The sequence below is a fragment of the Marmota flaviventris genome, chromosome 17, assembly GCF_047511675.1.
Source record: "Marmota flaviventris isolate mMarFla1 chromosome 17, mMarFla1.hap1, whole genome shotgun sequence".
In the NCBI taxonomy this organism is placed as follows: domain Eukaryota; kingdom Metazoa; phylum Chordata; class Mammalia; order Rodentia; family Sciuridae; genus Marmota; species Marmota flaviventris.
Window position 1 is genome coordinate 70,767,353 of NC_092514.1, and position 27,382 is coordinate 70,794,734.

The 27,382-nt window shown below is 53.8% G+C and overlaps 1 protein-coding gene across 5 annotated transcripts in view; it reads right to left on the bottom strand.

The window, feature by feature from the left end:
- Nucleotides 1-16,467: 16,467 nt before the first annotated feature.
- Nucleotides 16,468-27,382, bottom strand: part of Slc39a11 (solute carrier family 39 member 11) — a 389,080-nt gene continuing 378,165 nt past the window's right edge. For all 5 annotated transcript variants that reach the window (XM_027946206.2, XM_071603731.1, XM_027946205.2 and 2 more), the window contains 3 exons: nt 21,016-21,114; nt 18,563-18,721; nt 16,468-17,960 (listed from right to left, as the gene is read on the bottom strand). In XM_027946206.2, the coding sequence (XP_027802007.2) occupies nt 17,882-17,960; nt 18,563-18,721; nt 21,016-21,114 (337 nt within the window). In that variant the 3' untranslated portion in view covers nt 16,468-17,881. The remainder of the gene's footprint in view (nt 17,961-18,562; nt 18,722-21,015; nt 21,115-27,382) is intronic.

Here is a 27,382-nt window from a genome sequence, read left to right on the forward strand (position 1 = left end):
CTTGATTTCTTTGGGCTGACTGGACCGTCTCCTGCTGGTGGTACCCCCTGGGCTCACCGCTGTGGCCCTCATCCCACCAGCCTCCCTCCCCTGTGCAGGGCCCCTCCGTCCTGTGCCATGTGTCTCTCACAGACTGACTTCCTCCCAACATGGTGGGCTCAGGGGTCCCTCAGAGGGAGAGTGCAGGAGGCTGGGCCTCCTAAGGGCTGGGTTTGGGGCCTTACACTCCCTTCTGCCTCGTTCTACTGGTTAGAACAAGTCACGAGGTGGCCAGCTCATGTGCAGGTTGAGGGGACAGAAGCAGACTCCACCCCCGTGGTGACAAAAGAGAAAAGCTCCCATTGCAAGGGGAGGAGGGTTCGGGGTGGCGTGACTCACCGCGGGGTCACACAGAGGTGACTGTAAGCACAGTCCAGCGCGGTTGGGCTCAAGTCCACTTCTGCTTTATCTGGAACCAGGGCTGACAGGCCATGAGTGAGCCGGGATATGGTCTTCGTCGGGTGGACCACGGGAGCCCAAACCAAGCCAAACTGCACAAGCACCTCAAAGCCACAGCCGCTGTCATGGTCACTGACGTTCCATTGGCCAAAGCAAGCCACAGGACCAAGGCCAACATCACAGCGCAGGCGTGGTGGGAAGAGGGGTGTGTGTGTGTGTGTGTGTGTGTGTGTGAAGCTAAGCAATGATCCAAGCTTCAGTCACCTCACTGTACCTCCTGAAATTGAAGACCTGGGCAACACAGGTAACTCATCCCTCATGGGACGATGGTAAGGCAAGATGACCACCTCGTCCCTATCTGCCTGGGACTCTGCTACTTTAGCACTGAAGGGCTTACGTTCCAAGGGTTTCCTCCAGTCCCGGGAAGGCAGGGAGCGTCGGGCCGTCCTGTTTTGAAGACTAGGTGAGATCCTCCCAATAGTCCCTCACTAGATGTGCTTATGGTGAGGAGCCCCTCTCTACAGAGGACAAGAGCGACTTTCTGGTGGCCACACAGACCATCCAGGGGATAACCCACATCTAAACCTGGTGCTCTCCTGCACAAGTGGCCGTCTCCTGCAGATGCCCACACGTCCTGCTTCCCGGGACCTGGTGCTCGAGGTCTCCTCTCCCTGGTCCTCACAAGAGCCCCGTGTTGGGAGGAAACCTGAGGCCCAGAGCCCCGTCAGTGAGCACATGGGCGCCCGATTGAGGCCGGAGTGCTGGGTACCCACAGGACACACAAGAGCTAGCCTGTGACCAGACAGGGCCCTTGAGAGGCAGGGAGGACGATGCCCTGTGAGGCCTCCAGCTGGCCTGGTCATTGGCCACTCGGCTGGGAAGAGCTGATCCTCTGCACCTCCATGAACTGGGCCTCAGGCAAGTGGCCCGTCCTGACCCACTAGAGTTGGAGTCCAATCTCCCCTGGCCTCAGACTCACTGATGGTGTGGCTTGGAGCAAGCAGCCCTGGCCTCGACTTCTCCACTTACGTACGGCATGTTTTCTCTCCCACCCCGTGACGCCCTCTGCCATGTGAAGGTGCAGCAGGGGACCCTTGCCAGATGTCAGCTCCTTGATAATGACTTGCCATTCTCCACAACTGTGAGCTGAACAAACTTCCACTCTTTATAAGTCACCTGGCCGGGCTGGGGATACAGCTCAGTTGGTAGGGTGCTTGTCCTGCATGCGCAAAGCCCCGGGTCCAATCCCCAGCACCACAAAAAATAAAAAAAATGAATCACCTGGCCTTGGGTGCTTTGTTATAGCAACAGAAAACTCAGATAATCATCTCCCTGACTTCCCAAGAACCACTAGGAAAGTGAGCCAAAGAGTCTCCCTGAACTAGGAGGGGCCATTTCAGGTGACCTGGTCACCTCCTTTCAGGTGAACTCCAACAGAGGTAGTTTATTGTTATTTTTTTTTTCCTAGATGAAAAAGAAAATGACAAAGACGAGGCACATGGTCACCGAATAGCATCCGATGTGCAATCGACCCCAGGGTCTTGCCTGTGTGCTATTAAAGAACCGCCCATCTTCTTGAAGCCACAGCTGTGCTGGACAGTGAATCAGGGGCCCTGCTCTCTGCTTCTCCCTGCTGTCAGGACACAGCCCGATGGGACAGCAGCTCAGCTCAGTCAACAAAAAGGCACGAGTACTTACATACGGGACAGAGGAGGGTGGTGCAGACCCTGCCCGACACCAGTGAAGGGGCGAGTGGACTCCCTCGGTGAGACTGGTGGGGATGTGGTCATGATGCTATCCAGCACCAGGAAGACCCCTGAGCTCCCCAGGGAATCCCCACTCTGAGACCGGGGGCTGCCACTCCCATCATGTCCTGGGTTCCTTCCTCTTCCGAGGGCATCCAGAGGACAGGCACCTTCTGCTGGGGATGTTTCCTAAATCCTCAACATCTGGAAGGAGCTGCCACAAAGGCCCCCTTTGTGTAGCCAGGGAAATGGGCAATAAAATAGCGCCAGACCCCGCAAAGCTGGGCAAGGAGGCGCACGGTCCAGGGCCCTGGGAGTGGACACGGTGAGGTCGCGGAGATGTGTGTCGGGAGGCACAGGTCAATAAATCACAGCATCGCTTATCTAGTGCTTCCTGTGTGCCAGAGGCTGCTCAAGGGCTGTGTCCACAGTGTCTCGTTGACAGGAAGGTTGGCAAGGTGGTCACAGCAAAGGGGGACGGTGCCTCTGAAATCACAGAGATGTGGGGACAGCAGAGGACAAAGCACGGGCAGAAGATAGAGGTATCAAAGTAACGTCTGCACAGAGTCGCCTGGCTGCCTCTTTCTATGTTAACCACCAACCTTCAGCACCCCGAAAGAACCATCTGGAACCCTCTATGGTAAAATGGGTCATCTCAAGTCCTGCAGAGAGTGATATGTAGAGGTCCCCAGTGAAGTCACACCTTTGTCCCTGTGTCCTACAGTGAGGTTTACCAGTTGTCAGGGACCCTCCCACCCCACCCCCGTAGGCAGAGTGTTCCGCGAAGCTTCACTTGCATTTCAGAAAAGTCCCTACTAGGAAAGGGAGAGATGGGAGTAAGAACATGGTGGGTTTGGGGGAAGAGAAGAAAGGATCCCGGGGGAAAAGACACTCCAGGGAGCAGAAGGACCAACACTACCCCCGGTTTTCATTGTCATCCTTGGAGAGAGAGAGAAAAAAAATGGCTACCTCTGTGACATAAGATCAGTAGTCCACAGGCAGACTTCTATGGCAACGAGAGCTTTGGAAAGTAAAGGTGCAACAGCAGAAAAGAAAAAGAAAAAACCAGTATTGGAGCTGGAATGTGGGGTCAAGCAGGCCACGGACAGAAAGAGGTAAACGAAGAGGAATGATGAGAAAGGGGGTCCAACTGGGAGGTCTGAGATCCCACAGAGAAGGATCCCCAAAGATAAGCTGGAAAAAGGGCGAGGGGAAGAAATTGTGAAACATAATACAAGGAAAGGAACCTGGGTTTCCAGGTTACACGGGCCGTGCTGGCCCAGTCCAGTCAACGAAGCAGCGTCCCACCAGCACCTGTGCCCTGAGATCTCCTCATGCCGCCTTCCCGTCCTCAGCGGGCAGGTACCCCACATCATTCTGACTCACCCTCTGTCTCCTTTTTCTGCTTAGAAGGGCCTTTGTGGTTATCTTGGTCCAAGGGGGAAATCCAGGGTCCTCTTATTTTGAGGTCAGCCGGTAAACAACCTGAATTCCATCGGCCCTCTCCATCCCTCTCTGCCAGGCACCAAGGTGTCCAGGTGCTGGGGATTCGGTGGCAGACATCTTCATCTTCTTCAGGAAGCCCTTATTCTGCACGTTGCAACTTTGCATAAAATCTGGGTCATCTCCTTGAGGATCAAAGGGAGAGTGGATGTTAGGAAGGATCGCGGAGTAGACAGGAGGAGGGAGGGCAGGGCCCCTGGAGCCACCTAGAGCCATGCTCCCATCCCAGGCCGAGCCTCTGTATCCCCACCAGGGAAAGAATCCTGGCTCGGGCCAAGCCACCTTGGGGGAGCTTCTGTTCCAAGAAGTCAAATGAGGCCTAAGGAAACTCTCACTTTTTAAGGTACAAAGTTAAGAATATTTGAACTCAAAACGGGAAGAGATACCAGGCAAGCACAGAGTTGGGAAACAACCGCCAACCTCACCTGAGATATCTCTGGATTTAAAGAACTCTGAACTTAAAGAAATCATCTTGGGGCGCAGCTTCGGAGAGAGGGAAAGAAGAGGTGGGGCACATCACGACGGCCTGTCTCTAGAATCTCATGGTGCGTTGGACTCATTAAGCTTTGGAAATCTTTTACTTAATAAGAAATACGGTTTTTCATTTTAAAATGACAGACATGGTTCGGAGCGTCTGCAGAAACCCATCCGAAGGTACAAGGAAAATGCCTGCCGACGCGACCCCTGGCTGTGTTGTGGGGTGACAGGGTCAGCCTGGGAGAGTCCAAGGGACCTTCCCCGTGAGTGTGCCCAAGGCCCTTCCTGAGCTACAAAGTTCATGGCCAGAATCCCATTTTCCATCCCTCATAAGACCCTGCTCTTAGGAACAGAGCTTGGAAGGAAGTGCGCAGGACATTCCTGGGGCCGCATCTGCTCCCCGAAGCCCCGCCGCCCCGCCCTGGGGAACACAGCTGAGATCCTTATCGCCCCCAGCTCTGGCACACTGAGCGTGTGATACACCTGTCTCCACCATCAGGCAAATGAGTGGGTTCACAGGCAGAGGCCTGCCCTGCCAAACAATGCTCCCCTTTGTCCCCGCCCAGAGCTCAGGAGCCGCAAGGAAGCCAAATCCGTCAGCACCTGTCAGGGCCCTTGAAGCACACAATGCCAGCGGTGACCCCCACCCCGAGCCGAGCCCCAGGCTTCCCGCAGGCTGCTCTAACTGACACGCAATGTGTCAGTCACCTTCTGAAAGCCAGGGGTGGGGCCGTGGAAGGGGGGCACTGGGCCTGCCTCCCAGAAGCCAACCAGAGCCAGAGACGGTGCTGTGAAACTCTGACACATCCTTTCTTAAACCCAGCCCCAAAGAGCACAGCACGAAGAAAAATCATCTCCCTCATCGCTAGAGATGAAGAACATTTTTTCATCTATTTATTGACTGATGGTATATCCTCTTCTGAGAAGTGGCTGTTCAGTTCCTTGGCCCATTTATTGATTGTGTTCTTTGGGTGTTTTGTTATTGTTGTTGTTTTTGGAGTTAAGATTTTTGAGTTCTTTATATATCCTAGAGATGAGTGCTCTGTCTGACGTGCATGTGGTAAAAATGTGCTCCCAAGATACAGGCTCTCTATTCACCTCACTGATTGTTTCTTTTGCTGAGAAGAAGCTTTTTTGTTTGAATCCATCCCATTTATTGGTTCTTGATTTTAATTTTTGTGCTAGAGGAGTCAGAATGGCAGCTATTAAGAATGTGAACAACAATAAGTGTTGGCGAAGATATTGGGACACTCATACACTGCTGGTGGGACTGCAAATTAGTGCAGCCAATGTGGAAAGCGGTATGGAGATTCCTTGGAAAACTGGGAATGGAACCACCACTTGATCCAGTTATCCCACTCCTCAGTCAATACCCAAAGACACAAACAACATACTACAGGGACACAGCCACATCAATGTTTATTGCAGCACAATTCACAATAGCTAAACTGTGCAGCCAACCTAGATGCCCATCAGTATATGAATGATAAAGAAAATGTTACACACACACACACACACACACACACACAATGGAATACTATTCAGAATTAAAAGAGAATAAAATCATGGCATTTGCAGGTAAATGGATGGAGCTGGAGAATATAATGCTAAGTGATGTAAGCCAGTCCCCCCCAAACCAAATGCTGAATGTTTTCTCAATAAAAGGAGGCTGATTCATAGTGGGTACGGAGGGGAGCGTGGGAGGAATAGATGAACTCTAGATAGGACAGAGGGGTGGGAGGGGAAGGGAGGGGGCAGGGGGTTAGGAAAGATGGTGGAATGAGGTGGACATCATTACCCTAAGTACATGTATGAAGACACAAATGGTGTGACTCTACTCTGTACAACCAGAGATATGAAAAATTGTGCTCTCTGTGTATAATATGAATTGTAATGCATTCTGCTGTCATATATAACAAATTAGGATAAAAAAATTAAAAAAAATCATTTCCTGTGTTGGCAGAGACTCTTTTGGCTATTTAGCAAACATGGTGTGAACCAGGGTGGGGCACGGGCCGGGCTCACGCGGCCAACACTCTGAAGGACAGACGAGGGAAGATGGAGGTTGGAAATGGGAGTCCCCAAGTGAGACCCCCCTGCCACAGGGACACAGGTCAGAAGGGGTGACCTCCTCATCTGGAGCCAGTGAGGTGGCAGGCTTTGAGGGGGGGGGGGTAGGTTGCAGCCAAAGAGAACCTGGGAGCAGACTCCGTGGTCTCTGCCCACGTCCTTCTGTGGAGTGCTCCACGGGTCCTGCAGACCACTCTCGGCCACCCTTTCCCACCCCAGCCACCAGACCAGGAAATTACTAGCATTTTCCTTGGGCAAACAACTTCCCCTGCAGACACCAGGATGGACCTTGGCACTCGAAGCAAAAGGAACGAGAGGATGGAAGAGGAGGGTGCAGTCCCCCCAGGCGGGTCCTCGGCATTTGCCTGGGTCCCAGGGGCAAGGCAAGTCCAGAGCTGTGGGTAGTGCTGGTTCTGCCAAGCCCCCTGGCTCCCACATCCTATGCTGCACTCACAGGCTTATTTATGGGAACAAAGTGAGCTAACAAATGAGTTTAAAGAAAAGCATAAATTCCCTTAGAAATGCAGGATATCTGAGCCAAATAATATTAAGTAAGATTTTATTGCTTTTGGCTAAAGGTCACTGTTTAACTAAAAGGAACGTAATAAAATATATGCAATAGAGAACTTCAATAAATTACAGTAATACAGTAAATTATAGTAAATTTATACAGAAAATTACAGTTATATAGTAGATTATATAATGTCACTCTATATGTGTATGTGTATGATAATGGTATCAGAGTCATGGAAAAGAGCAATCCTTTCTGTCTTTGTCCGTTTTCTGTTGCTATAACAAAATACCAGAGGCTGGGAAACCAATTAAGAGTAGAAAGAATGAAAAGTCCAAGAGTCTGGTGCCTGTATCGGCTGGGCTTCTGGCCAGGGCCTTCTTGCTGCCTCAACACATGGCAGAGGACATCAGTGGTGGAAAAGAAGTGAACCAGAGAGAGCCTGCTTTATTATAATGCAGCCACTCCGAGATAATCTATTCATTCATTCACAAGGGCAGAGTCTTCATGGCCCAATCATTTTCCAAAAGTCTCATCTTTGAATATCATTACATATGACTTCAGGGATTAAGTTTCCAACACTCAAGATTTGGGGACACACTGAAACTATCGTCCTTTCCTCTTCAGCATACAGGCTGGCCTGTTTATGAGTGAAATGAAGGGATGTCTTTTTTTTTTTTTTTTAATCACAGGGGGAGGTAGGGCAGGGCTGGCTGGGGTGGTGATCACTGCACTGGGTGGTGGGTTCAAGAACAAGACACTGTGCCGTTTTACTTCAGTGCAGATTTGAAATTCTCCAAAATAAAAAGTGGAACACAAAGGCATTTGAAAGATCAAAGCGGAGTAAAGCATAAGTCTGTGAGTGCCTGGGCTTAAGGAATACACCGTGAAGCCTCTGATAGGAACTGGCTTTGCTTTCCAATTGAAGTGACTAAAATAGATTTGGTTTTGCTTTTCAGACACAGACAACAAGAAGGTGAGTTAGTTCCAGTTAACTATCGTCGGACAAAAACCCCACTCACCGTTACCGGTAGGATTCCAGCAGAGAACCTAGTAACGTTGACTCTAAAATACTTCTTGAGTCGTACCAGATTTATATCCTCAAATCAGAGACCAGGCGGAAGGTCCTCTGACTCGCAGGCAGCTCCCGAACACAGAACACGTGTTGATCAGGGTGTGGTTTACAGGAAGACTGCCAAAATGTTCACATGACAGAAGGAAGAGTGGCCAGGGACAGGGGCTGGCAGCAGGCATGTTTAGTCATCCAAGACCCCAAGGTGCAGCAGCCTCCCAAACACCCTGCAGGACACGGCTATCCTGTTGGCCTGCTGCTTGGGGGAGCTGGGATTGCACTGTTAGCGGGTGCGCTGCCCACGCTCATGTCACCACGGAGCCTTGCTTCTTGCTTCTGTTGACCGCACACCGTGCTGATGTTAAGACTAGGAGAGAAACATCCAGTGGGACCCTCACAGCCCCTGTCGAGGTGCCCTTCCTTCTGCAGACAAGATCCTAATCTCCTTCTCAACTTGTTCCAGCTTCAAACACCCTGGGACGCCTGCGTCCCTCTTTCTACCTGCCAAGAGAATCTGAATGCCGTATGGCGCCGACCAACTTAGGGGCCGTGGGCAACACGGGAAGTGGATGATGCCCTGAGTGGCAGGACACCAGGTGCTCGTGGTAACACCCCCAGGGGCCAAACAGGTGGCCGCAGCCTCCCTGACCAGCAAAGGAGGCAGGAGATGGCAGCTGAGCTCGGGTGCTGGGGGCAGCAGCCTGGGCAGAGGAGGGGTGTTTGCAAGGCAGCCCTGCGCCCTACCTGTTGTCTGCACCTTCCCAAACCACAAAGCCCTCCAGGAAGCTGCTGCCCAGGCTGATCCCACCTGCCATGCTATTGGCCTTGTCACCTCCTACCCACACAGGGTTCCAGGGATGCTGGTGGCTGTGGGTGCCCTCGGGAGGAAATCCACTTCTTCCTAAGCCGAGTCGCTGGCTCTTCCCCGCCAGGGGCCACGCATTCTCAGAGGGTGCCGATGGCCCGTCCGCATCCCTGTGCACTACCCTCCCTCCCTCGTTAGCCAGTTCTTCCACCCCAGCCCCCAACCTCATGGAGAAGCTGAACCATCCTGTGCTTCAAAGCTGGGAAATGCGTATTGAGAGTGGCGGAGCTCACGGAGGAGCACAGCTACAGCCGACCTTCCCTTTGACCTCAGAGGATGTACCTCTGGGTCTGTCACTGCTTTCTAGCCCCTGGGTCTACCAGGGACTAACGGAGGTGGCTCTGTGCCTGGCGAAGCTGTGAGGATGACAGTGAGAAACTGGCACCATGTTTTCTGGTGTGGAAAAAGAGGATCTTACTTCTCGGTGCTGCCAACCTGACCGGCTGCCAGGAATGCTACATTGAACAAACATGCACACGTACATCACCTGCCTTCCAGACCGGCACAGGCGACTGGGCGAGGAAACAGCTCCCAGGAGGGAAGACAATGTGGGTTCATGAACCTTGCTGGTTTCCAGAGCACGATCCGTTTTAATCTCCACCCGAGGACCTGACAGCCAATTCTGCCAAAGCTCCCTTCCACTCCAGTCTGGGCTTCAGAGCAGGAGAACTAAGACTTTAGTGTGACACACAGGGTTTTGTTGCGTTATTACACAAGCCTATTATATGAGTTTCAAATAACCTATGCACAGCTTGGGGACCTATTAGGTCTCCATCCTCTTGTAGATTTTGAAGCGGGACCGCTTTGGTTTTTCCCCACGTCCCATCATCCCTTTTCTTCCAACTCTTTCCTGCAGAAAATAGCTGAGGCTTGAGTAGCCAGTGTCACTGAATTTGTGTTATTGAGGTTGATTTGTAAAAGTTTCTGCATCAAAACAGAAGTGACCACAAGGAAGGCATCACTGCCACATCCCAAGAGCGTCTAAGTGGAAGTGGGAACTTGAACGGGAAGCGTTCTTGACTCAGCCCCGCTGTGCTAAGGAGAGAAGATGGGACAGGAGGGAAGGGACACAGAAAGTGGACATGCAGATGCCCACCTCTCGATGTCACTGGGACATGCAAAGAAGCCAAGAGTTGGCCACAGCCTTGACCTGCCGCTCTGAGGAATCAGCCTGTGGGAACCCCAGGATCTTTTCACAGACACTGGGAGCTGTGAGTGCCTAGCAGCCGGGGAAAACCTAGCCTAGGAAGCAGGTGTCCTGCTGTGGACTTCCAGGGGAGAAAGGCCTCCAGCCGGGGTGGGCTTGGCAGCAGATCCCTCCCAGTCAAGTGCCAGAGGAGCTCTCAGGCCCGCCGGCACCTGGATGCAGCCTTGAGACCCTGAGCAGAGGACCCAGGACAGTCAAAGTACCGGCCCAGAGAAACGGTCACGCAGGTCACTTTTATCTGCTAAATTCACGATAGTTTGTCACACAGAAATAAAAGACAAATTCCATGGCCGTCTCCCACCACGTGACCAAACATGAACAGTGTCCACATGGAAGACGGCGGTGGATTCATAGTTTATTTAAGAGCCACCTTTCCTTTAATGGCCATATTGTAGGTTCGTTAGGGAATAAAATAATTCCATTTCCCATAGTTTCCCACTCAGTTCTGTGAGTATTTTTCATAGAAAGAGTTTTGGAAACAGAGCAGGTTCCCACTGCATCAAGGTGTTGAGCGACCTTAGATACATGTGCTGATCTTAAATTGGGTCATTGTTCGTTCCTATGGGACACCTTCCAGGGTGGGCTGGTGACCAAGGTAGGCTGCAAACAGTGTACCCTGAGCCCCCCTAAAAAGTCAACTCAGAGAGAGGGGACCCCTCTAGCACCCCCAGCTGCACAACTATGGAGTGGAACCCCAGCCTTGTTAAGGGCTCCCCCAGGTGACGGTCCCACTGTACAGGTCAGTGTCCCATCACTCGGACAACCAACCTGGAAGGAGGAAACATTTATTTTGGCTCATGGCTCGGCCGTACCAGTCCCCGGTTACTCGGCCCTGTTGCTCGGGGGCTGTGGTGAGGCAGAGCAGTGTGGTGGGCAGAGCAGAGCAGAGCAGAGCCGCTCACCCGTGGCAGCTGGAAGCAACGAGACTTCAGCGCGAAGGACTCTGTGTGTTTGTTTGTTGTAGTACAGGGATTGAATCCTGGGCTGATCTATCACTGAGCTGCAGCCCCAGCCCTTTTTATTTATTTTGAAACAGAGGCTGGCCTCTGAACTTGCGATCCTCCTGCCGAGCCTCCGTGTCGCTGGGATTACAGGACTGCGTCAGCACACTCAGCCCACATGGGCCTTTGGGGGTCATTTAAAATTCAAACCATGAATAACACGGTGTTTCTGCTTTTCATTTGCACCTCCTGGGCATCTGGGAGGTCGTGGCCCCTGTTACCAGTGCTAGCCCAGCATTTCACATACTCATATCCCCAGGGCAGATCCCCACCAGTTCCAAAGAGGCTGGTTCCATGGCCTCTCCCCGCTAGATGGACAGGGCCCTGGAGAGACCTGGTATTGTGGCTCACTGTGCACCAGAGAGAAAGACTACATCTGAGGAGATCCACATGATCTCCCATCGGTCTTTTTCAGGTGCAGCTCTAGAGGTTCACCTGGGCGCAGGATCACGCGGCCTTCCTTGGGCCAACACAAATGGGTGGTCCTTTTAGCTCATCTGCCCACGTCTGTCATGCATCAGAGCAGAGGCAGTGGGCCAGTGCCCTGGGGACACTTGGGGATCCGAGGACTCAGCAGCAACCCCTGGAGACAGATGGTGGCTGCCAGCGCCCTTCCACCTTCAAGCTACATGGTAGAGCCCTGGTACTGTCACAGGATGGAGCCAGATGGGCAGAGGGCTGTAAGAATCCAGAGGGAAATTCAGGTTGCTGCTCCCCACGGCCCTCACTCACTGGCCGCCAGGCCCAGCTCTGGCATCCCGTGGGAGGAGGGTCCAGGCAGGTTTGCTTCTTCCCCCTGCAGGAGAGAAGCACAGCTCGGAGCTCTGCTTCCCCTGCCATGACCACACAACCAGGCTGGGCAGGGGACCCCTGAGCACTGTCCTGTGCCAGAGGTCAGATGACCTGAAAGCTTTTGACAGTCCGAGCTTCAGGGTGTCCACGCCTTGGACATGATTTTGTATTTGTGATTTTAAATTGTTTTCTCCAAAGAGCGCCCTCCAAATTACATGCACTTCTGACTCCCAGAGCAGATCCTCCCTTATAAGGGACAGGCCAGGGATGGCCAGCCTGCAGAAGCCAGTGTCCCTTTGGTGCATCTGACTGGCTTCACCGCAGCCAAGAAGGTGATGGAGTCACGGGTGCACTTCTCCTCAGGTGGGCTGGCCACGGGAGCAGGTCCATGGGCAGCTAGGTGGCCTCCTCCCTCAGCTTGAGTCGTTTTGAGGGCAAAGCCAGGTGGCCATGCCTCCCGCCCCAGCCCCGAGCAGGTGGGCAGCTGCTGTGGGACCCACCCAGGCTCCTAGGGAACTCTCGGTGCCTAGGAACGTGCAGCTGTGCAGGCTGCCGGCCCTGGACAGGTAGGGAGGGTCGATCACACCTGCCACCGCATGGGGCGCACCCAGCGCATTAGCCAGGGGTAGGAGCCCTGAGACCTGGGGCACCAGGACGCCAGGGGCTTGGGAAGACCATGGAGCTGTGTATCACCCTTTAGATTTGTGAAGGCAAGTCAGGCCTCAATCTGAGAGGGGAGACACCGAAACCTGGGGCTTCCTCACTTTTTGTAACCGATCCCAGGTTCAGAGGCTCATCTCACGGAAAAACCAACATCTAAGAGACGAATGTTGGAGAGAGAGGAAGGCTTCACTGAGCGGCCAAAGAATGAGAGGGAGCTCGGCTCCCAAACCAGCTTCTCGGCTCCTGCAGGTTGAGAGGTTGGGAAACGGGATGGAACAGTGAACGAAGAGAGAGGCTGACAAAGGGGATGGCTTTTCTGGAATTTGGAGGAGATCATCCAGGAACTCAGGCCCCACCTCTTCCCCCTCCCTTTGCGGCCTGGCGTTTCTGGTCATGGTGACTGCTAAGTGTCTTTAGCCTTAGAGAGGGGGAGAAAGACGAAGCAAGTCTCCGTCAAGAGAATCCTCTGTTATAGTGTTGGACAAAACAGTTCTCACCTGATCAGTGCTGAATCTGATTCAAAGAACAAAGGAGAGAGGCACGAGATGGAGACAGAGGTCCCATCCCTGTCTCCCACCAGGCACATGCAGGCCCAAAGGAAGAGTCAGAGTTTTCAGCAAAAGTGGCCCCAGGTCCCTGGAGAGTAACCTGTCGTCATCCAAACCCACACCTCGGGTGTGTGTGTGTGTGTGTGTGTGTGTGTGTGTGTGTGTGTGATCTACAGCAATGATTAACAATTACAGATTAACAATGCTGTGCCCAGCTGTGTGGCCTCCAGAATTGGTGATTTTTAAGTCAATTAAGAGCAAAAGAAGCAGCAACTTCAGAACAATTAAAAATGAAGTTCTTCCATCCATCATCAAGCACCCTAAATATGACTTCAGTAACATTTAGAAATATCTTCTTACCTCTTTCACCCATAAGATTGAGAAAATGGAAAAGTAAAGCTAAAACTGGAGCCTGGGAATTGGCTGGATTTCTGTGCTGGTAAAATCATAGCCTTTCTGAAGATAATCGGGATATCCATCAGGAAGGAGCAGGACAGAGAGGATCAGAATGGAGCTGTAGGAGAAGATTTGAAAAGCTTGGCACCCTTTGAATCATTTGTTCTCAAAGAGCCTCCTCTGTCCCCAGAGACCCTCATCTCCTGTCTTCTGAAACATTTTGCAAAAACAACAACAACAACAAAAAAAAAACTATAAGCCCTTCGTTTCTTTTGCAGGAGTCACCCAGTGAGAGAAAGTCAGTTGTCCATGTGTACTAACCTCTGTTACACTCAGGACGTATACTGTTAAATTCCAGCATACTTCAAAAGGAGTGTCAGTCAGTTTACCATGGTTATGACAAAGTACCTGAGATCGGGCACTATATAAAGAAAGAGGTTTACTGAGCCAATGGTTGTGAAAGCTGAAAGTCCAAGATCAGGTGGCCCCATCCATTCAACCTCTGGTAAGGGCCTCCTGCAGATGGCATTGTGATGAGAACATTTACAAGAGGGACAGATGACACAGTGACATAGGAAGTGAGTGCAGGGAACAGCCAGGCTCACTCTTTTATCTCTCAAGAACTAACCAGCGTCCCACAGGGGCTACCCCATCCCTTCCAAGAGTGATACCCTGTGGTCTGTTGACCTCCCACCAGGCCCCACTTCTTAGCGGTCCCACCTCCTCACAGCTCTACTGCCCCGAGGACTGAGTTCCAGTCAGTGAACCCTGGGGACACATCAACCCTCATCCAAACCTCAGCAGGGGGCAGTGGCAAATGCAAACCAGGTAGCACAAGTCAGAAACTCACATCGTCTAAGTTTAATTTATGAATGTGGGGAAAGGTGTTGGGATGGATTTTTAGGTGCTGGACAATGGACGGAAGATCACTGTCTTAACTTGTCCTGAAGTTGCTGATGCAGACACTTGTCACAGTGGTTCTGGACTTACTGTGCTAGAATGAGGGGCCAGGCATGACTTCTGAGACTTGGAGATGGACCTTGAACTCCAGGTGACTGTTCCTAACACACTGAGTCCCGTCTGTGATCCGAGCTGGCCGTCATGCACTGGGTCATCTAGCACTCATAAAACACCACTACCAGTTAGAGATTTTCTGATATGGGGCCGGGCCTGTGGGGTCCTGAAGACACTGTAAGTCACATGTGCAGGTGGCCCGCTGTGCATGTGCCTGCTCCTGAGCCCTTCAAACATCTCACTGTGTCTCAAGAAGGGTCTCCCAAGAACCCATGACTGAGAAAGGAAAAGCCACCGAGCTTGTCACTATGAATGGATGACTGTGATGCTCTAAAGAGGGCCGCGGATGACGGGTGTCCACTCTGTTGGGAGGAAAGAAAGTTTGATGAAAGAAGATTTGTTTAGACAAATGGTTTGGTCAAATGGTTAAGAACTTGAACGAAGCAAGATTGGGGTTTGAGGAGACATATACGGTTTCCCCCTCCCAGAATGGGTCAAATCTGAAAATGATTCATCAAGTAGAAGCACCTCCTCCAAATGCCCCCCGGTGGACAGGGCTGTCTGCACGTGTGTGACCTGCCTTTCCTCAGGGATTCGATCGCTTCCTCAACTGATCCATGAAGAAGTGACCATGTCGGCAAAGACAGGACTGTGGCAGATTTGGGCACAAGGACATTCCCTCCTCAGTGCAGACCTGGCCCAGACTGCACACAGTGTCAGTGGCCACCCCAGATACTGACCACTGTCCAGGCACATCGTGGACTGAGTCACGGACAGGTGACTTTAGACTGCTATGGAAAGGGCAGTGATTAGTCCCCACTGGAATGGACACTTACTGAGGGTTTTGGAATTCTCTTCAGTGCCTGTCACAGCATCAAGGTGATAGAGTATCACTGTGGACCAAGGGATTCTGTGCCTTGGTCAAGAAAGGCACAGCTGTGACCCTAGTGCAGTCACCTGTGCTGACCCCCACATGACTTTACTAGAGATTCGGTAGACGTCGCCTGATGAGGTGGAGACGTCCTCTGACTAGTGACCAGCACAGGCTGCTGTCTCCCTGGCAGCCAGGCCAAGCAAGTCTGGAGGAAGAGGGAGGGGGACGGTGTCTCCTCCACTTCACGACTCTCCTGCTCTTTGGCTTCATGCTCCACCCATCGTGGATTTTGGTGCCCAAGAAAGGAAGGCTCCACCACGGGGCAGCTGGCCCTTGGAAAGAACAGGGGTGAGGTGTGCGTGGGGTTCAGCGCCCTCAAGGGGGACATTTCCATAAAAGAGCGAAAACAGGGCATATGTAGATGTTGAGCAAAAAAAAAAAAAAAAAAAATCAGTTAACCAATTAATTAACCAATCCAGCAGTAGTCTGGACACGTGATCTGGGTGTCTGGGGTTTCCCACACCATTAGGTAAACAGGCCTAAAAAGTGTCACTGAGTGCAGAGATGAACCCTGGGGAAGGAGTGACACTTTACACCACAGGGACATGCTAGTCTCCGTGCCCGCAGGGAGTGGGGTGGGGTCAAGGCCCTGCACAGTGTGACCCACCCCACCTCTGGCTCTGAGGTGCTGGTTGGAAATGGGAAGCATCCAGGTCTCTCCTCCAGGGGACAAAGGGAGAGCTGTGGCCTGTGTCACATACATATATAAATATTTCAATTGTCTTCTTTTATTCTGTTGCATATGGGGCATGAGGTCATTGTTAGCTTTACAGATCAGACCAAAGACTGTTGAAAAATGAGAAGGAACTGTGAATGGGAGCCAGGACCCAAGAGCTGGGGGCAGTGTGCATTCACTCTCACATGCAGGGCAACAGTTCCCAGAGGGGTGTCCAGTGTCTAGGGAGCAGCACTGTGGTCATGGCCCCTAAGCCCAGCTCTTCTTCAGGCATGACTGGGCCATGGTCCCAGACCATGGGCTTTCTCGGCTCCAACTCATTTCCATCTCCGATTCTCCTACAAATCCTGTGAGTCCCTTAATTGCCACCCGTGGATTTCCTCTCCTGCTGGAGTAAGCTGGAGTTGGCTGAGGTTGTTTACAGCCAAACATCTCCCGGCCTTCTCACCTGAGCTCCCTTTGCTCCCGCTGGTGCTGGGTGGGGGAGATGTTCCTTCCAAGCACACAGTACATTCCTGAGAAGCATCAGCTCGGGAGGACAGCACACGACACAGGTCACCCACAACAACATTCCCTTTATTGATATGAATCACAGTTACAAGGTCTTATCAGGCAGAAAGAACAATCTCAATTATGCAGAACTATACCCAAAGACAAAAAATAAAACACATGTACACCAACCGACCACCAAACCAGCTCATCCCGACCCATCAACCCTCTGAATGCGTCTGCAATTTTGATCACCAGTGCTTTGGAAGAACATACACTGACCCAGCCAAAGGGTGGCCCTTGGGGTCTTGGAGCATTCATGGAGAAGGACATTTGCCCTTGGAAACAACGGAACATGTAAACTCAGAGATCAGGCGCCGAGAACACAGTGCCTAAATTACTGGCTCCTGGCTGCGAGCCTTCGGACAGAGGTCCTGTCGTTCTGCTCGGTCATTTCAGAATGATATGTACTTTTCCTATCCCTCTTCCTTTCCCAACCAGAGCCCCCTGGCCAGACTCCGACAAAGCTAGCTGTGGCTCCAGGGTTCTCGGTTGGGTTGTAAGTTACCAAATAGCCTGTGGGGAAGGACCCATGGCAGGTCCTAAGTGCCCCTCCTTCACTTCAGTGGCTCCCTTCATTAGTAGAGGAAGGGTTTGGGTTCTAGCAGCTTGCTGGTATCCCCAAGTCTCGTAGGAAACTGAAGCTCATCCACTTATCAAATTAACGCCCAGGAGATTTGGGAACCGTGGAAAACCACTCTGCCCTTGGAATCCACTCTCTCCTCGTCAGGGGGCTCACAGTTGTCCTAATTCCTGAATTCCCTTAACTTCAAAAAGGCCAATTTTAGCCTTAAATTAAAAAAAAAAAAAAAATAGAAAAGCCAAAGACTAGCCGACTTCCTCCCTCAGTCTGTGTCCCTCTCCCGGACAGGACTCCCTGGGCAGGTGGAGGAAGGGGACTCTTCGTCTCCCGGCCAGCTCAGCCTGGGAGAGCAGAATTGCTGTGTTCACAATGCTTAGGTCCAGGAATTCCAGGTGTGTGGAGGACCCGCAGCCCAGGAGCAGGAGGGCTGCCGGCCAGTCAGCTCGGAGGCTGGAGGCCAAACTTCTTAGGAGAATTCTCCTGGTTCCTCGCTGCTGTGGGTGACCTTGAGGAGCTGCGGTTGGTTGAATCGAGAGAGGGAGATAAGGGAAGGAGAGCAGAGATTTCCCTGATCTGTAGGTCCCAACAGTCCCACCGAGGAAAAGATTCCATTCAGTGGCCACAGCAAGACTCTGTGGTTCCATGACACCTTGAGATTCCAAAGAAAACCAACATCTCCCCCCAAAAACAAAGTCAAGATAGTTCTATTACAGTCAGGGCCGATCCGGGCAGTGAGACGAGGAGGAGAGAAAGGGAGCAGTAGTTTAATGTGAAGAAAGGCTCGTGGTCCCATCGAGGTCTGGTGCTGTCCTTCCGGGGGTGTGTCGGGACCCAGAGCTAGCCCAGGCCCACGTCCAGTGACATCATCACCACAAATCCCAGGATGGAGGCCCAGGAGGCCAGCTTCCCGTTGCCACTAGGAGGGAAGGAGAGGGAGAAGAGTGAGACTAACTTAGCGCCCCTGAGACCACGCCTGCGAACCAAGGCTCCCCGCAATGCCCAGTTCCAGCAGCGTGTTCTACGGTTAATGACGGTGACATTTCCTGGGCCTAACCACACGTCAGGCAGGCAGATTAACTCTTAATCCCAAGCAGAGGCCTCATGAGGTCCATGTCCCCATGACCCCCATTTTCCTGGGGGTGGGTGGGGAACAGAGGCGTAGAGAAGTCACCTGCCCAGGGCTCTTTAGACTGTACACTCGAAGAATAAAGAGTGATTTCACAAAGATATTATTTAATCTGACCTTATGCACTGGCTTAAAAATTATTCTGCTACAAAAGCCAGAATGACACAAAGCAGGGCACTGTCCCTCCGGCTGCCACCTGACAGCCGGCCCGTAGCTGGACAGTAGAACTTGTGTGTATCACGCGGACTAACACTCAGCCCCAGAGGAATCCAGAGAGGCAGAGACTATATACAACGATGACAGTGCGCGTCTTCCGGGGCCAGGGCACGTGGCAGGTGATCACGGAAGCAAGCAGAGGAGAGGCCGAGAGCGGGTTCCCCGGAGCTCCGCACCTGATCTGGGCTTCGGGGATGATGTCGTCCATGACCACGTAGACCATGGCGCCAGCAGCAAAGGCCAGAGCGTAGGGCAGGAGGGGCTCGGCCAGCACCACCGCGAAGGCGCCAAAGACCCCGGCCAGCGGCTCTACCATGCCGCTCAGCTGCCCGAACCTGGGGAGGAACAGAGACAGGCGGCTGCAGGGAGCCCAGCAGACACTCGGCACCCCCACGCTGGTGGTCCAGCCCGTGACAACGGTGCATCCCGTCCCACCTCCCACCTGAGCACGGCCGTGCAAAAACAGGTCTCACAGGACCCCACCCCAACTCCCTTCAGGCCTTCAATTTTCACTGAGGCACATTCCCCTGCCACGCGGCACGCCCACCCGACCTGGAGTTGGTGGTTTTCAGGGTGTTCACAAAGTCGTGTAAACGTCACCCCACCTAATTCCAGAACATTCTCACTCACTCCAGGAAGAATCCCATATACTCATTAGCTGCCACTGTTGCTCCTCCCACCCCTGAGCACCAAAAATCTACTTTGGTTTCCCTCTGTGGATTTACACACTCTGAGTGTTCCGTGTAAAGGGAACCATACGATACGTGGTCCTTTTCTGCTGCTTCTCACTGGGCACGCGTAGTCTCAAACCACAGTCCTTTAAATGGATGAATAGCACTCTACCGTGGGGCTACCCCACATTGTGTATACACTCATCTCATTGATGCCCACATCGAGCCACAGGGAGCTAATCAGGAGTGATGGGCATTACCCATGGACAGTTGAGTCTGGCTTGCTCGGGGGTTCAGGCCACAGTGGCTACCTGTTGGAGGGGGGGGAGCCACTTGGCTACATGTGTATTGAGAGCCTTGTCCCTCAACTCCCACGTTGGATGAAGATGGGATCTCTCCCTTTATTTGAGCAGGCAAGAGGGGGGCCTGTTTTTTGAAATTAAATGAGTTCTGATGGAAACGGCAGCAGATAGGAGTGCTGAGAATTTTGAGAGCAGGCCATAAGCCAGAACCTGAGCCCCACACCAACAGACAAAAAGTCAGGGCACCTCTTTTGCAGGGGGGGCATTTGGCAAGAAACACAGCTTCTGGCAGGAGGATTGCAAGTTCTAGGCCAATCTCAGCAACTTAGCAAAACCCTGACTCAAAAGAGAAACTAGGAAGGGCTGGGATGTGGGATGCATCTCAGTGCTAACGAGCTCCCGGGATTTGGGTTCAACCCTCAGGAAAGGAAGGAAAAGGAAGACAGACGGCCAAGACAATACTGCCTGTGAGCCTCAGTCCCTCCTTCAGTAAAATGGGGTCAGGGGTGTCTTTCCCACCCCGTTTCACCAAAGGAGAGGACAACTTGTGAGGACTCTGAATCTCGGACCCCTTCCTGGCCAGGGCAGAAGGTGAACTTGGGAAGAGAGCCTGGGTTTGCTGCGGAATCCTCTCAGGGGCCATGTTTTCCTGGCTCCCCAGGCCTTAAGGAGTAGACAGCAGAACCGGCAGCTCTTTGGTTGTACAAGTCGTGACCTTGGCTAGTCACGTGAGGAAAGTGTGGCTCTGACGTCAAGCCCAGGCTGCAGTGGGCCGGGGCCGCTGCTGGCCCCCTCCTCCCGTCTTCCTGGCACCTCAGTGGGTGAAGTAAGAGCCACAGCTCTCGCACACAAAGGTCTCGAAGGCCACCTTGATCTGTCCTGGCTCAGATCCTCTATCCAGTGGACTCCAACGTTGGAGAGGGGTAACAGAGGGTGGAAGTAGAGGGGTGTGAGTATGTGCAAGAACTTGTAAGTCATGAGGTCCTATAAAGTGGAAGGCATTTTTAAATTGTGGTTATTAACCGTCCTTTAAAGTGTGCTCACTGTACCTCCCAGAGAACAGGTTGTTTAACAAAGAATTATCTGAGGCTTGGAACCCCGAGCAGAGGGCAGGGAGCCTGTCTCATCAGGAGTCACCATGGGTGAGCCAGGTGACTCGGGAGGATCATCTGACTCCCCAGCTCCCCTGTGGGAATCGTGGGCCCGATGGCGGATGCTGAAGGTACAGTTAGGGAAGCCCGTGGCGGGGGGCTGGGGGGGAAGCACCGGTGTGGATGAGAGCAGCAGTAGCCATCACCCCAGATGCTGCTGCCGTGCTCCTGTCTTCAGGGTGACGGGCATGGGGAGCCACTGGGGTGGCCATGAGGGTCAGGTGCTGGCAACACCGGTGTCATGGAGGCTCGTGGCATATAGAGCAGGTGCACCCCACATTGATGGGCACGGTGTGCTCACCACAGAGAGGTTTCGCAGTGGGAGCATGGCCATCCAGGCTGGTGTGTGGAGAGGTCGAGGGTCAGAGACAAGGCTATTCCGTGGGGAGCCATGTTTTATGGGTGTTTTATGGGAAGACTGTTCTTGGAGAAGGAAGCTCATATGGTGCATGTGCTCCTCAAATCCAGCATGACCCTGCCTGTGACAGCAGCGCTGAGCACTTACCAGAAGGCTCGCCAGGTGGAGAAGCCTGCCCCTCGCAAGGGGAGGCTGACGGCCAGGCCCTCCGGGAAGTTCTGGATTCCAATTCCAATGGCCAAGTTCCTGAAGAAAACCAAGAAGGCACATGAAGCTTTGGTCTGGACCGTGAAAACACACGGCTGGGGGCTCCTGGTCAAAGCCCAAAGCCCTCCTTTGGCACCAGGGAGCCAGGTGGGGACTGTGACTGGTGGAGGAAGGAGAAGGTTAGGGCCCGCGCAGAGGCAGGTAGCACACATCGCAGGAGGGAGGAATGTGGATCCTCGCCCAGCACCTGTCCTGGGTCCCTGGTGACAGGTTATCTTTAGGGTAGGGCAGGGGCCCCACTGGCTGGAGTGCTTCAAGGGATGGAAACCCTCGTTGGATGAAGAGCCCCGAGAGTCAGCTCTGGGTGACCCTTAAGACTCTGTCCTTGGTATCTGCAGACAGTCAGTCTTAAAATTCTCTCAAGTGCCTCTACTCGGGACAGGGCAGGGAATGGACAGGGGCTTTACACACTCTCCAAGGCAGATGGGGATCAGGAGAGATCAGAGGATCAGAAGAGAAACCTGGCTGGATTGTCAGGGGAAGGTCTTGTTCTTCCCTTGCTCCTGAAGTGTGCACAGGTACCAGTTGGTGGGCCCTCTGGGCCTCCTGCTTTCCCAGGTCTTCTGATCCCACAACCATCAGTCCTCAGCTGGTCTACAGGGCTGGATAAAAGGGTCAAGAGTTCCCTTTCTCCCTGGAAAGGCCCTGGGCTCTATGGATCTGCAGGGGGCAGAGGGGGAATGATGAGCACCCATCTCTGCCAGGGAGTAGGGCTTCGGGATCACTCAACAGCTCACAGCTTGCCTCTTGGGCTCCAGGTCTAGGACTACACAATCCAGCTTTGGGACACAATGTCTATGCCTGTTCCAATCAGCTACAGGCGGAACTACAGCTTGTCCGGGGTCAAGCAGACCCTGAGCGCCTATCCAGGAGCAGGGGAGATTTGAAACTTATTTCTGTGGAAGGAACAAACCTATGGGTAAACTGGGTGTGGTGGTGCACTCCTGTAATCCCAGGGACTACAGGGGCTGAGCAGGAGGATCACAAGTTCAAGGCTAGCCTCAGCAACTTAGCAAGACCCTGTCTCAAAATAAAATATAAAAAGGGCTGGGGATGTGGCTCAGGGATTAAGCGCCCCTGGGTTCAATCCCTGGTACCAAAAAACAAAACAAAACAAACCTATGGGCACCTTCCTGCCAACATTTCAGACCCACCCTGTCTTCTCGGCCACCTACAGTGGGACCCTTTCCCTCTGACCTCCTTCAGCATCTCCTTGCTGCCCCCCAACTGGCGGAGCGAACACCATCAGCTTTCTTGACGTTTTGAAAGCGCCGAGTCCAAGGTTTCTTTCCAGTGAGGGAGGCTGAGGGGTCCCACCAGGTCTTGTGAAAATAGCAGCTGGTGGCTGCCTTTCAGACACTGTCATTATCTGTCCCCGTGTGCACAAGGACAACACGACTCACCCCCAGCATGACCACAGGGCTGCCAGCTAATGTCACTAGCAAGTCAGAGGTGGCGCGCCCTGTCCAAAGTCCTGGCCGTGACAAGGCACTAACTGCAGCCATCCCCAGGGCGGGCTGTGGAAGCCTACTCCACATCCTGCCTGGGAGCCACCATCCCGATAAGCAGCACAGAAACCCCTTTCTTCCATCCCTGGCAAGGCTTGTTACCTCTGCCCTGCCCGGCTCTGGCACAGGGCTTCCAGCCCAACCGGGCGCCACACCCTCTGACCCCGCCAGGCTTCTCAGCAGGGCGCTGCCTCGCTGGGCCAACCTCGAGTCTCCTGGAGCACTGCTGGGCTCCTGCACTCCTCGCCAAGGGCTGCCTCTCCTGCCTTCCTACACGGCCTTGTGAATGTGGGTCTCCCTCCCCAGGGCCATGTTCCCTTGGTCTGTATGCTGTGCCTCTGCGAGATGTCCACAGCGGTTAGGTAGAGGTGACCCCATGGAAGGGCCGGACCCCTCCACGCCCTCTACTTCTCCCCACCACTTGGATCAGCTCTGAAACGTGATTTCAATCCACAGCTCTTTCAAAGCACCAGGTCTCGGTCACCAGGGAGCCTTAGCAGAGGCCAGGATCTTGGCCCCTCTCCTGCAGGTCCTGATGAGTCGTGGCGTTGGACTCTGGGCCTGAAGATTTATTTAAGAGCGTGGAACAGCACTGAGAACCTCTGGATAAGAAGTCATCAGAGGGGATGAGGATGGTTGCTAAGCCCGCCTGGGTCTCAGGAGCTCCTCCCCTGCTGTCCCGATCCCCAACACAGGTTTCAGGTCGAGGACACCAGGGGACCACTAGCGACTGCGTTGGCAGCCTGAAGACGGGGTGCTCACTCCCTGCAGAATGTGAAGCCATGGATGGGGATCCCAGCAAACGAAGAGCAGGAGGGTCGAAGCTGAGTTAGGTGTGATGGTGAATTAGGTGCAGAGGGAATGAAGGCCTGGGAGGGTGAGGGGGCACTGACGCAGGAAGGGACAGCCTGGACGGGCTGGCGGGGTAAGGGGACCTCCCAGGAGCTGGTGGCGTGGAAGAAGCCCCCGGCCTCCTGCAGCCCTACTGTGCACCCCTCTGGTCTCCCCCTAAGGGGACACTGCATGGCAGCGCTCCTGGCTGAGTGGTGCTGGGTGGCCTCCCTCCTTGCAGCCTGGGGAAAGGAAAAGCCCAAATGAGAGGTTTCCTTTCCAGAACAGGCTGGGACGATTCCAAAAGTAAGCAGGGAACAGATCCACCCAGGGCCCTCCCAAACAGCGTCACAAAGACACCATTCTAGACTGCCCCCTGACCAGCAGATGGGAGGGAAGAGAAGGCGGAAGGAAGGGCCCTTCACCAACAGAACCGCAAGCTGCCCTCTGACGGTGCCCTTCCCATGACCGCCAAGCCCCAGGGTGACCTGTCACCAGGGTCTGCCAGGAAGCAATAAGGAGGGGATTTTGCCAGAAGGCTGGGAAGGGCCTTCAGGGAAGAAGTGGCGGAGGCTAGGAGGGCGGGTTCATAGGGCAGAGTGTCCCTGGGCCAGGCTGTGGGCTGCCCGAGGGGGCACGAGTGCCTGGGGAGGCCTCTCATAGGAAGGTGAGCCAAGGCTCTGTCCTGGAGGGCTGCCTTGTGGAGGAGGAGGTAGGTTTGGCTTGGGCGTCCAAACATTGCCCTTCCTTTCCCTTGGGAATGGGAATCTGCCAGGGAGGGACAGGCCCAGAGAGCCACTGACCCCGAGTCCAGCCCTGAGGTCTGAAGCAGGGTTGGTTCCTAAAGCCCACTTCCCAGTGTACATTGATCTTTAATTTTTTTCTCAGTCCCCAGGAGGAGCGAGCGGCAGACAGGAAGACGACAAGCACTTCCCTCCAGGGACTCGGAGAGCAGATGAGTGGCAGTGGACGTCCAACCCCAGAGCCTCCCAGCAGTGCGTAGACCAGGAGGCCAAGGGGTCAGGTGACCTCTGAGGTGCAAACTAGTGCTCCCAACCATTCCCATGTGCCTGGAGCTGGACACAGGATCTCAGTGCTAAACCAGCCCCATCCCAGGACAAGGGGGGATGAGCTGGTCACCCTTGGAAGCACCCAAGGATAGGTGGCAAAGGCAAACTGGGGATGAGAACGTCAACCTGTCACGAAGGGCAAGGCAGAACCCTGGAACAGGAGATGTTCAAAAATAAACGGCCGACGCAACACTCGCAGTGGTCTCGTGCAAGTCCCAACCCTGTGGACCCTTGGTCACCCACATCTCCCTTTAAAGAGTCAGCTCCCTTGTGACCCTTGCCAGCCTCAGGGGGTACCAGGTCAGTCCCTGAGGGCTGCTGTCTCCTGCCCTGCCCTGAGTGACACCCAGAGGCTGGCCGAGCACTGCAGGGTGGAAGAGATGGCCTCCCTGCAGGGACGGCAGCACTTTGCTCTGAGCCTGGGCAGGGACACAAAGGAGCAATTCAGGCTGCTTAGGGCCAGAGGCAGCTGGAAAACCCCGGGGGTGGGAGACCTGTGGGGGGTGGGGGCGGGGCTCACTCATAAATATTGACTCCCAGCAGATGGAGGAGGCTGGCTCACGAGGGGTGCCAGGGTGGTGCAGGCAGGGTGAAGGGTGCTGTCATTGGCTGGGCCTCTCCTGTCTGCACACAGGGCAGAAGTGAGCAGCCCGGAGGGGCTTTGTCACTCTTCTTCCTTGCTGTCTCAGCCTGGTAGAGGCACATGGCCAGGTCCCTCCAGGCTACTAGGTAGGGAGCCCTCCCGGGGCCTGTCCTTATCTTCAGAGATCGCTGATGCCAAGACACGGGAAACAGGAAGCTAGGCCAACCCCGGTGGGCTGTGGCCCCTGCCTCCTGGGAGATGCCTGAGCCCATCTCCCCAGGGCTGACCTCTCATCTCCTGAGAGCTCCTTCTGCTCCGAGTCCTACCTCGGCAGTTAGAGGTCAGACAGCACTTGGGCCACGGGGCCTTTGGAGGTCACCTTGCTGGACACCTTCACTGTGATGGTAGAATAGAGGCCCAGACAAGTTTAATGGCTTTGGAGGACATCTGACCCATTGAATGTGAGTCACACACCCCTGGGTGGGAGCCCCAGGTGCACCGTGGCCAATCCAGTGCCAGCCTCTGCTTTATCTGTGAAATGGGCATAACTCTGTACCCCTTGCAGGGTTCCTGTGTGGGGAGAAACGATCCCTGTGAGCCAGTCACAGCCCTGAGCCCAGCTTGGGTGCCTGTCCCACGGTGGCTACTGGTAAATTTGCCCACTCCTGTAGGGGGCAGTGCTGAGCCAGGCACTCAGGCCTCCTACCCTGCAGCCTGTGCCCAGGGGGCCTCACAGGGAGTTCTCTTCAGCCTCCTCACTTCTGAGACTTCTGATGGGAACCAGGCCCTGAAACAGCAAGGTGGCCAGCTTCCCAGGAGTGACCGGAGCCCCAGGCCCTGGTCCAGGCAAGAGCTCACACCACACAGGAAGACGACGCCGAGAAGGACCCCACCTTCAAGTTCACAATCACACAGGGCAGAAGGACACACCCAAGCCTGCTGGCAGCTGTGGTGGAGACCCCAAGCACTGAGCAGGTCATGGGGAGCCCTCCTCGATGAGGCCACCTTCTAGATGGACTTAGAAGAAAGGGGGCAGATTTAATAGAGAGAGACAGCGCACTTCAGAAAGGAAGAAGCAGATGAAGCCAAGATGTGACAGCACGGGCCACCCAGGCTTTCCTCCCCTCCCCAAGTCAGAGCCGACCCACAAATAAAAACATCAAATGTCTGATCCAAAGCCTATCACCTTCGACATCCACCCCATTTATCCTCTATGAGTCTTTCCCAGCAGAATCTCTCTTTTTTTTTTTTAAAACCTGAGTAATAATTGCCCAGCCCAGGGCTCCTCTAAGGCCAAAAGCCTGGGGTTCTACCCAGGGTCCCCACCCCATCTTTGGGACACGGAATCCTGGGCTGAGTCAGTCACTGGGTGACGTGGGGGCTTGAAATCCATTTATTGTCTGTCTGCACTCAAACCTCTCACTTTAGCCTGGGGGAAGCTTCCCTGTGAGTCAACACAGAGCACGTAGCAGGAGCCACGCAAACAGTCTTCCATTACCATGCCATCAGAGGGAGCTGAGGCCCTGCGGCTGGAGTTAAAAATGATGATCCTATTTACTGCCATTTACCGAGGGTTACTAAGTGTCAGGTGTGTTTGTGAGCATTTGACAGGTGGCTGCATGCGTGGTCCTCTGGATCGCCTCCTGAGCATCACTCCTCATTTCACAGATGAGTTAAGTAACGCGTCCCCAGGGTTACCAGACGGGAAGTGACCGAGTGGAACCTCTAAACCTGAGCCATGTGTGGGAGCTCCAGGTCTTACACAGACCCATCAGACCATCCTAGGCACTGTTACCCGGGTTGAATGGCTCAAACCACGGGAATGGGAATGGCTCACCACAGCACGGGCTGTCAACATCCCCACTGGGGACACTCAGTCACAAGTTCCTTGTCATGGGGGTCCCTTCTGTGCCTTGTAAGATGGTTAGCAGAAACCCTGACCTCTTCCCGCTAGATACCCATAGCCAGCCCCAACCAGAATTATCTCCAGACATGGCCACAGGTCCCCTGCAGGATGACGTCGCCCTGGCTTGAGCTCCACCGGCCCATATGAGCAATACAAGTGAGCTGGCTAACTCAGCAGATGTCTGAGCTAGAGAAGCTGCTGCAGTGTGCACCAGGCCTCTGGTCTCAGGAAGCAGGCCGAGGATGATTTGGTTTGGTGGAGGTGAGCCTTCCGCAGAGCTCGGCTGCAGAAAGACAAGATTGCTGGGGCTGGAGGTGGGAACGAGGCTCAGAACCCCCAGGCCTCTCTC